Raw genomic sequence first — 9423 nt, forward strand, 5'->3', positions numbered from 1 at the left:
CTGCCCACCCCATTCCACTCAAGAATGACACAGCCATCTGTTTAACTGTATTTTCTGGGTTTATTCCCCCTTGTTCCAAGCTCTAAGCCTCAGCTTACTCCACCTCCATAGCCTGCACAGTTTCCTCCACTAGCTCCAGGGTTAGTGGCTTCACTGTCTGGGTCAGGACAGCTGTGGTTCCAGGCACAAAGTGGTAGCGGCCAGACCTGGGAGGGAGAAGGGACAGCCTCTGAACATGGGCCTGTCATGTGGCCCATCCCCTTTTTGCAGCCCCCATCTCCCCTGCTATAGCCCCACACATCCCTGTGGTCCCCGATCTCCAGCTCTCACCTCTTCACGGGCTCTGTGGGTGAGCTCAGTGTCCGCAGCAGCTTGGCGCCAGTCTTCGTGATCACACATGCGTCCACATTGCCCCCGGAGCCCAGGTCACCCAAGATCCCGGCGGTGACGGCTTCCACCAGCAGCCCCTGAGCAGCCTCCAGCTGCGGTGATGGGTGTGTGAGACCTAACGGGCTCTCTGCTGTTAACTTAGGCTACAGCCTGGGGACTTGCCTGTCCACTTACCCAATCTGGTCTTGCCCCCCAGACCCCCACTGTGTTTCTCCCTCTGAGCCTTAGCCACCTCTGAGGCAACATCACCTGCTTCCATCCCACCCCAAACAAAATCTAGGCTCCAGACGTTGATATAAGTAGGACCCTACTGGTCCTTCTCTCCGCCCTTGGCTCCTAAAGATCCTCTGTGAGCTTCGACTTCTCCCAGCCGTGCAGGCTTTGGTATTGGACGGTGTTATGTCGGGACCGCACTTCTCTGCCCTTACTCCACTCACCCTTCAGTGGTCACCTCCTCCGACAAGCCTTAGCCACCCGCACTGGGCCAGGGTCCTGTGCTCCCCCAGCTCCCGGGTGCATATCCTACCAGCGACCACAAAGTCGGGGACAGAGGGCGCTCACCGTCATGTTCGGCTGGAACCGGTCTTCTAGCACCGCCAGGGCCGCGTCCTGACCAGAGCCTGAAGGCAGGAGAAGCATCTGAAGTCAACGCTGCGACGCCGTTTGGAGTGAGGCCAAGGTCACAGGGGCAGAGTTCGAGGAGAAGGGACTGAAGCGCTCACCCAGGGCTGTGAAGGGCAGACGGCTGTACGAGCCATGGGGATGCACGCCGTAGAGCTGCGGTCCAGTCAGGTCTACGCCGCCCACGATCAGCGATGCACCCACGTGGCCCTGGTACCTGCTCGAGGATGGGCGGGGTCGGCCACAAGCCGGGGCCTAGGCCCCACCTCTCTATGCCCAGCTCCTAGGTGCTATCCCCGCCCCTTCCTGTGGGCTGGCGCCCGATGACTGACATCGCCTTTTCCTGTAGCCCAGGTTCTCTTGGGCCGGCCTCTTCCGGTCACCTGGCCCGTCGCGGTCCCGCCCTTCTTTCTGTCACGCCTTCCATTGGCCCCAACCCCGTAACTACCCCTGCTGGGGTCCTGTTAGCCCTGCCCCCGCACCTGAAGAGCGTCTGGCGCAGGATGCGAGTGACCGTGGCCACGCGGGGCTCGCGGCCCGTGGATAGCGCGTGTAGCTCCATCTTGGACGCCACCATCCGTGTGGTCATCTCGGCGTCCGCGGCTACTCCAGCCCCACAGCAGCTGAGGCAAAAGGGAGGATCGGTGTGGGCAGGGCTGGGACGTGCGGGGACCGGAGTGGGAACGAGGGGGCCGTTCTTTTTTGCGTACGGGAACTGGGCTGGGGAGTCTCACTAGATTTTGGGGGCGATGAAGTGGATCTTCTCGCAGCTCTTGTCCGCCACGACCGAATCGTTAGTGGCTCGCGTGTCGGCGCCCAGAATGACCCCGTCCTGAGGAGAGGGAGGGACCGCAGCTTCAGTGCCTGCTCGATACTCCCGGCTCCCCTCCAGCTCCCCGTCCCTCCCCGCTGCTCACTTGGAACACCAGGCCCGCGATGGTGGTCCCGGTCTTGCGTGCGTGAGGGACCTTGAGCCCCGGGAGGACGCGTTCCAATGATGCATTTCTGGAAACGGAGGAGGGCGCCCATGTTTCGGCTCTGCTTTCAAGACCCCTGTTGCTTCCCCTAACCTGGTCCCCGTCTCCCTCATCTACCGGGGTAAGCCTGGAACCCAAGTCGACCAACACACCCTCCCCCACCCCCAGCCAGGAAAAAAGGCCACGACCAAGCAGAGGCGGCTCAGGAGTGACCGCCCCCCGCGCCCCCGCTTCACCTTTGGCAGTTCTCGAAGGAGAAGCCCCCTCGGGGCTCCAGGGCTGGCTTCAGCATCTTGGGGCAGGCAGAGCGGATTAGGGGTCGCGGGCGGATGAGTCGGTCAGACAAGCGGGGCCAGTGAGGAGCTAAAAAGTCCTCTGCTAGGCTTCACGTCTGTACTTCCTGCTTTCGCTTTCGCCTTTACCCTTCCTCAAAGGCCCGTGGCGGTTTTCTGCATCTTGTCTTTCACTTTTGGCTTCACTTGTGGCTCTGAGCATTTGGTGAACCGGGTGATGTCCCTCGCTGTGCCCTCTGTGCTGCTCACTGGGTCCTCTGTTGGATAGAGGGACAAATCTCTTCCCTTCTGGACTTGTTCAGGTCCTCCTCCCCCTCCATCTGAGCCCCTTGCTCTTACCCTAGCCTCAACTCTGACCTCCAGTCCCAGCATAGTAAAGCTCTCAGAGCCTTGGCCAAGTCAGCATTGTTGCTGGCCACCCAGTAGCATCAGGCATAGCTGACTTTTGTTCCTTGTCACCTTTCTTCCAACTCTTGCCTCTTTTGTTGCCTTTACTCCTCTGCGAAAACCTCAAACAGAGGCTCAGTCCTCAGTCACAGGGACCCTGGTCTTTCCATCTTCCATCTCAGGTGCCATCTTCCCTCTCTCAAGAGGGGCACCATGGGTGTTGGGTTCCACTCATGGCCAAGCCTTGTTATTTCACCTCCCCAGTGACCTCTTGTCTGCACACATCCTTTTCCTAGCACTTCTAGTCTCAGCTAGCATCCTCTCCCACCTGGACATTGCACTGGCCTCCCTGGTTACCTTGCCATTCTTGCCCCCCGCCCCCCGACCCCCAGGCTACTCCTTACCCTGCAGAGAGCGGGTCTTTCTAAGTTGGAAATCTGGTCACACTCTTTCTCTGGTTTCAACCCTTCAGCAGTCTGGGCCTGGTGGCTCACACCTGTAATCCCAGCACTTTGGAAGCCCAGGAGTTCGGGGCTGCAGTGAGTATGGATCATACCATTGCACTCCAGCCTGGGCAATAGACCCCGTCTCAAAGGGGGAAAAAAAAAGACTTGGGTTTGAGGCTAAGAGCAGCACGCAGCTGCCAAAGGGTTTATCTTAATTTTTTTTTTTTTTTGAGATGGGGTCTTACTCTGTTGCCCAGGCTGGAGTACAATGGTGTGATCTCGGTTCACTGGAACCTCTGCCTCCCAGGCACAAGCACTCTTCCACCTCAGCATCCTGAGTAGCTGGGACCACAGGCACACACCACCATGCCTGGCTAATTTTTTTTTTTTTTTTTTTTTTGGTAGAGATGGGGTTTCACCGTGTTGCCCAGGCTGGTCTTGAACTCCTGAGCTCAGGCGATCCACCCTCCTCAGCCTTCCAAAGTGCTAGGCTTATAACCATGAACCACTGTGCCTGGCCTATTTTACGGTTTTTTTTTTTTTTTTTTGGACACAGGGTCTTGCTGTTGCTCAGGCTGGAATGCCGTGGCACCATCTTGGCTCACTGCAACCTCTGCCTCCCAGGTTCAAGCAATCCTCCCACCTCAGCCTGCCTAGTAGATTTGACTACAGCTGTGGCCACACCTGGCTAATATAAAAATAAATTTTTTTTTTTGAGACGGAGTTTTGCTCTTGTTGCCCAGGCTGGAGTGCAATAGTGTGATCTCGGCTCACCGCAACGTCCACCTCCCAGGTTCAAACAATTCTCCTGCCTCAGCCTCCCGAGTAGCTGGGATTACAGGCATGCGCCACCATGCCTGGCTAATTTTGTATTTTTAGTAGAGACGGGGTTTCTCCATGTTGGTCAGGGTGGTCTCAAACTTCTGACCTCAAGTGATCCGCTCACCTCGGCCTCCCAAAGTGCTGGGATTACAGGCATGAGCCACCGCACCAGGCTAATTTTTAAAATTTTTGTAGAGACGAGGTCTCACTATATTGCCCAGGCTTGTCTCGAACTCCTGGGCTCAGTCAAGTCAAACCCAAGTCTTTACAGTGGTCCATTACTCTTCTTGTCACTCTGACCTCAATGTAGGCACTGCCTCCTCTGGGAAGTCTTTGCTGACCCGAAAGGCTCAGCCTCTTGTGCTTCCTAAGCTTTCCTCAGAGCATTTAGCTTCATTAGTAATTAAACTTCCATTAATGAAATGATCTGATTAATGGTTGTCACTCCCAGATTTTAATTCTAACTTTTTTTTTTTTTTTTTTGAGACAGTCTCATTCTGCCGCCCAGTCTGGAGTGCAATGACGTGATCTCGGCTCACAGTGACCTCCACCTCCCAGGTTCAAATGATTCTCGTGCCTCAGCCTCCTGAGTAGCTGGGACGACAGATGCATGCCACCACGCCTGGCAAATATTTTGTATTTTAGTAGAGACGGGGGTTTCTGCCATGTTGGCCTGGCTGGTCTCAAACTCCTGAGTTCAGGTGATCCGCCTGCCTCGGTCTCCCAAAGTGCCAGGATTACAGGCGTGAGCCACCGTGCCCGGCCTCTAAACTCTTGTGGCCCTGTCATTCACCCAGCACTCAAAAGGTCGTCTCACCTGCCCTTTTGGGAGCTGGGAGAGACAGCTCAAATTGTCGCCGCCCCCCCACCGCCCCGTGCTCCTCTGACAGGGCTGTGGGTGGAGCCAGCTCCAGTCCCCGCGCCCAGCACAGAGGCAGGCATGGTGCACACTGCCTCAACAGCTCGACCAGGAGAGTGGGCAGCTGTACATCTAGGGTGCCCAGCTCAGTCCCAGGCCTCAGCAGAGCCCATCTTGCCTCACTGCACATAGCACTGAGCCTGTGGCTGGTGAGGAGTGAAACCTAGTGTGGGACTCTAGTGCCTCCCTTCAACCTGAAACATAGCCATCAGGGCTTACGGTAGCAAAGGAAGGTCTTTATTCAGGAGGCGGGGGCTCTGGGCTGGCAGTCGGGGATGCAGGGGGACCCTGGCGGTAGGCACCCAGCAGGATGGCATTGATGTGCTCCAGGGTCAGGTTGCTGAAGACCATGTTGAGATGCTGTATCCCGTGCAGGGGCAGCAGGTGCACAGGCTGTGGCTGGCGGCCCTGCCACAGGCCACAGAGCTCGGTGCTGCGGGTCGCCACCGTGTCATCACCATCCTCATAGAGCACACCCACAGGGTCCGTGTAGGGGAAGCCGTGGTCGTAGATGTAGGTGCGGGGCGTGGGCAGGCCCACGCCGTAAAGACAGTATACTTCCACACCAGGTGCTGGGAGTCCTGCCAGGAGGTCACGTGACTGCAGCCACATGTACCAGCCTTCCTCAAAGTGCAGGTCTGCAAAGAAGCGTTGGAAGTCACGGCCTGTGTAGTTGAAGCTGGGTGTGGAAATGAACACGTGGTCCTCAGGCCACGCCATGCGAGAGGGAAACATCCAGGGGGAGGTGGTGGTTATGCGCTGCTCCTCTTTCAGCTTGATGCTGGACATGATGGGGATGCCCTGGTTGTCACCTGTGGATATGGAACAAGGTGGGACCGGGAGCCAGGCCTGGCTACCCCTGGCCCACAACCTGCTGAGTGTAGGCTCAGCCAGATGCTCAATCTTGTCCCTGCCCAATCTAGACACAGACTCTAAGCCACAGGCTTGAGCAGGCCTGATATTCAATGATGCTCAGTGTCAGCTTACTCAATGAGAAGCCCTGATAAGACCTCTGTTGGGTGGAGCTGTAGGGCTTCAAAAGGATGGCAGGGACAGGCACCATGGCTCACCCCTGTAATCCCAACACTTTGGGAGGCTGAGGCAGGAGGATCACTTGAGGCCAGGAGTCCGTGACCAGACTAGGCAATGCAGTGAGACCCTGTCTCTACAAAAAAAAAAAAAAAAAAAAAAAATCAGCTGGGCTTAGTGGAGTGCACCTCTAGTCCTAGCTCAGGAGGCAAAGGCAGGAAGATTGCTTGAGCCTAGGAATTTGAGGTTACAGTAAACTATGATCGCACCACTGCACTGTAGCCTGGGTGACACAGTGAGATTCCAGCTTAAAAAATAAATAAATAGGGCCGGGTACGGTGGCTCACGCCTGTAATCCTAGCACTTTGGGAGGCCGAGGCAGGCAGATGACTTAAGGTCAGGAGTTCGAGACCAGCCTGGCCAACATGGGGAAACCTCATCTCTACTAAAAATATAAAAATTAGCCAGGCGTGGTGGCACATGCCTGTGATCCTAGCTACTAGGGAGGCTGAGGCAGAAGAATCACTTGAAATGGGGAGATGGAGGTTGCAGTGAGTGGAGATTGCACTACTGCACTCCAGCCTGGGAAACAGAGCGAGACTCCATCTCAAAATAAATAAATAAACAAATAAACATTTTTTAAAAGGCCCAGCACAGTAGCTCACGCCTGTAATCCCAGCACTTCGGGAGGCTGAGGCAGGAAGATCACTTAAGCTGAAGAGTTTGAGACCAGCTTGGGCAACATAGCAAGACCTCGTCTCTACTAAAAAACAAAAATAAATTAGGTGTGGTGGTGCGTGCCTATAGTCTCAGCTAACCAGGAGGCTGAGGCAGGAGGATTGCTTGGGCCAGGGAGATTGAGGCTGCGGCTATGATCACGCCACTGCACTCCAGCCTGGGCGACAGAATGACCCTGTCTGAAAAAGAAAAAAAAAAAGTAGGCGGGGCTTCCTGAGGACCAGGGTGTGTGGGGATGGTGGGTGAGGCCCAGGATGTGTGGGGATGGTGGGGGTGGTGCTGGCTGTCCTCCCTTGGGCATGTGTCTTTCTGCTCCTTGTGTGGCTTATGCAGCAATGGGGGCCACAGAGTTGTGCTCCAGAAAGGGGGAAACAAGATGGTGTCTGTTTGATGTTTATTGGTGGTGTCTGATGAGCGTTTCTCTTGTCCAGACTGTGTTTCTCTCTCCAGACCAGCTCCCAGGGTACAGGGGGTGGGGAGTAGGTGGTAGCTGTGTCAGTGCTGGGCCCTGGTGCCACTCCCTAGGGAAGAGCAGGTGGGGCCTCGGGGGGTCTGGCCCTAGCTCTGGCAGATCCATCCTCAGTAAAGCACATCCCTGGGCAAAGGCACTCCTGCGAGCAAGTGGAAGGCAGGCAAGGGCTGGGTAGGCAGGCTCTGGGGCTACAAGGAACAAACCCTGGGAGCAGATAGCTGGGATTCACTTTCTGTGTTCACTGCCCCTTTGCCATCACTGACACAGACTCTGGAAGGAGCCACCCTAATTGCTCAGGCCAGGGTCACTGCTCTGGGGGCCAGTGACAGCAAGCATGCCAGCCCAGGAGTGGTAGATAGCACCCCTAGAGGCCACTGTGAGCAGGAGCCGCAATGAAGGCAGGCCCAGGATCAGCTTGGTCTCACCCATCGCTGGACCTAAGTGTTCGAGGCCTTCTCACCTGAGGCCAAGACCAGCATGGGCTTGATGGAGCCACCCCAGGGAGCCCCAAGAGAGATGAAGCCATCAATAAAGCGGTCCTTCCAGGCCTGGGGCTGGCGCAGCAGGAAATAGAGCAAGTGTAGACAGCCGAGGCTGTGGCCAATGAGGAAGACAGGCTTCCCATAGGCAGCGTGCATCTCCTCCACCAGCCCTGCGAGCTTGCGGTAGTACTCCTCCTGCTGGCCTGCAGCGGGTGGAAGGGGTCAGGGCAGCTGGGGTCTGGGGCACCTGCCCCACCCCAAGCCGGTCATCCGCAGAGACACTCACCGGGCTCCAGCCGCCAGTCATAGGGGGCGGCGCGCACAGTCTCGTCCCGCACGTAGCCGTTGTTGACCAGGTTCTGCACCAGTGTGTGCAGGTACCCTGTGGGGGGAGCAGCAGCACCGGGGGCTTGGGCCATGCCTGCTGTGGGCCAGCACCCAGGCCTGGAGCCCCAGCCCTGCCCTCTGACACAAACCTGCCAGCTTGCTGCTGTCCAGGTACTCCACAGAGTAGGTCTTGCCAAAGCCAGGGACGCGGATCTGGACACCAGGGGCGTTGGACACGAGCCCAGAGCTCCGGTTGTAGACAACCCTGCGGGGCGGGGGTGCCACTCAGCAGCCAGTAGCCAAGGGGCAGCGTGTTGGGGCTAGGGTGGAGCACATGGCTGTACCTGGTGTTATCGATCCAGCAGTCTACCCCAAGGGGTAGGAACATGTTGAGATCCAGCCAGATGGTGAAGAAGTCCTCTGTCTTGCGGTAGCACATCCAGTTCACCACATCTGGTTTGTCCAGCTTGGCTTCTAGCTGATTCCCCAGGCAGCCGGGCACTGTGAGCAGCAGCCCTCACTCTGGACTCTGGATTCCCCCCGTGACCCTTACCCCAGTCACCCCAGATGCTGCAGTGACCAGACCCACCCCCCACCTCCCATACCCTCAACCCCCAGGTACAAAGCACACTTACCCTCCCCTGCTTACACCCCCTCTCCCCGCTGTCCCCCCAGTAGCCAAAGCCCAGGCTTCCCTGAGGAAGGGAAGGCGCTGAGGTGCTGAGGCCAAGGCCGCTGACCCCTGCCTCTGCAGAGCAAACACCCAGCCTGGCGCTCCTTTATTGCCAAAGTCCAAGGTGGGAACAGATAGGTCTGGGGGCATGGGGGCTGGGCCTCATGGGGGCTGGGCCTCATAGGGGCCGGGCATGGATGGGCCTCTCCTGCTCACCGATCCTGGGCTGGGCATCTTGTCCTTGGTGGGTGGGGGCCAAGGAAGGAGTGGTGGGGCTTGGCCCAGAGTCTGGTGTGGCTGTGACTGACCACAGCTTGTGATGCCCCAGCCAAGACCTCAGGCACACCCCGTCCCCCACTCTGCCCCCCTGGGTTAGACAACTGAGAGTCACAGTGTGGTGGGAGAAGGGAGGTCATTCCTCTACGGGACAAGCTTTTGGCCCCTCCCCACACCAGGGCAGGTACTTATGTCGGGGCTTATGCAGGGCAGAAGGGCTTTGGCCAGGTCAGCTGCCAGGGGCTGGGGCCCAGGCTCCCCAGGGTCTGGCGTGGTGCATCAGGGGCCTGGTGGGGGCTTACCGAGGATGACGGGCCGTGTGTGGTTACTGAGTTCAGCCTTGGGCGTGGTGTGCGGGGGGAAGAGCACATTGAGGAGCCAGAAGGGGGCGGCAGGAGGGAGCAGCAGCCCCAGCAGCAGCGTTACCCACTGCCATGGGGAGCCGGGCGGCCCCATTCCAGCCCTGGTGCCTACTGCCAGAGAAAGCGGCACTGGGCTGTCCTTATCTGGTGTGGGAGTGGGAGGGGCCCTAGGGCCAGTGGGAGGGACGGCCTGGCCAGTGGGGGTTGTG

General features: G+C 57.8%; 2 protein-coding genes across 2 annotated transcripts; both read right to left on the reverse strand.

Moving 5' to 3' along the window:
• Positions 1-38: 38 nt before the first annotated feature.
• PSMB10 (proteasome 20S subunit beta 10) lies at positions 39-2359 on the reverse strand. The gene is made up of 8 exons (XM_003812167.6): positions 2225-2359; positions 1929-2016; positions 1746-1843; positions 1494-1634; positions 1113-1228; positions 952-1010; positions 331-482; positions 39-206 (listed from the first exon to the last, which is right to left on the reverse strand). Exons 1-8 carry the CDS (start codon positions 2278-2280, stop codon positions 95-97), a joined length of 822 nt encoding a protein of 273 aa, XP_003812215.1. The 5' UTR covers positions 2281-2359; the 3' UTR covers positions 39-94.
• Positions 2360-5070: 2711 nt separating this feature from the next.
• Positions 5071-9389, reverse strand: LCAT (lecithin-cholesterol acyltransferase). Its single transcript, XM_008964568.3, has 6 exons — positions 9155-9389; positions 8248-8404; positions 8053-8168; positions 7863-7958; positions 7555-7779; positions 5071-5667 (listed from the first exon to the last, which is right to left on the reverse strand). The coding sequence occupies exons 1-6, from the start codon at positions 9306-9308 to the stop codon at positions 5093-5095; spliced, it is 1323 nt and encodes a 440-aa protein (XP_008962816.1). The 5' UTR covers positions 9309-9389; the 3' UTR covers positions 5071-5092.
• Between the last annotated feature and the right edge of the window lie 34 nt (positions 9390-9423).

This window comes from Pan paniscus, chromosome 18 (genome assembly GCF_029289425.2).
Source record: "Pan paniscus chromosome 18, NHGRI_mPanPan1-v2.0_pri, whole genome shotgun sequence".
Classification (NCBI taxonomy): Eukaryota; Metazoa; Chordata; class Mammalia; order Primates; family Hominidae; genus Pan; species Pan paniscus.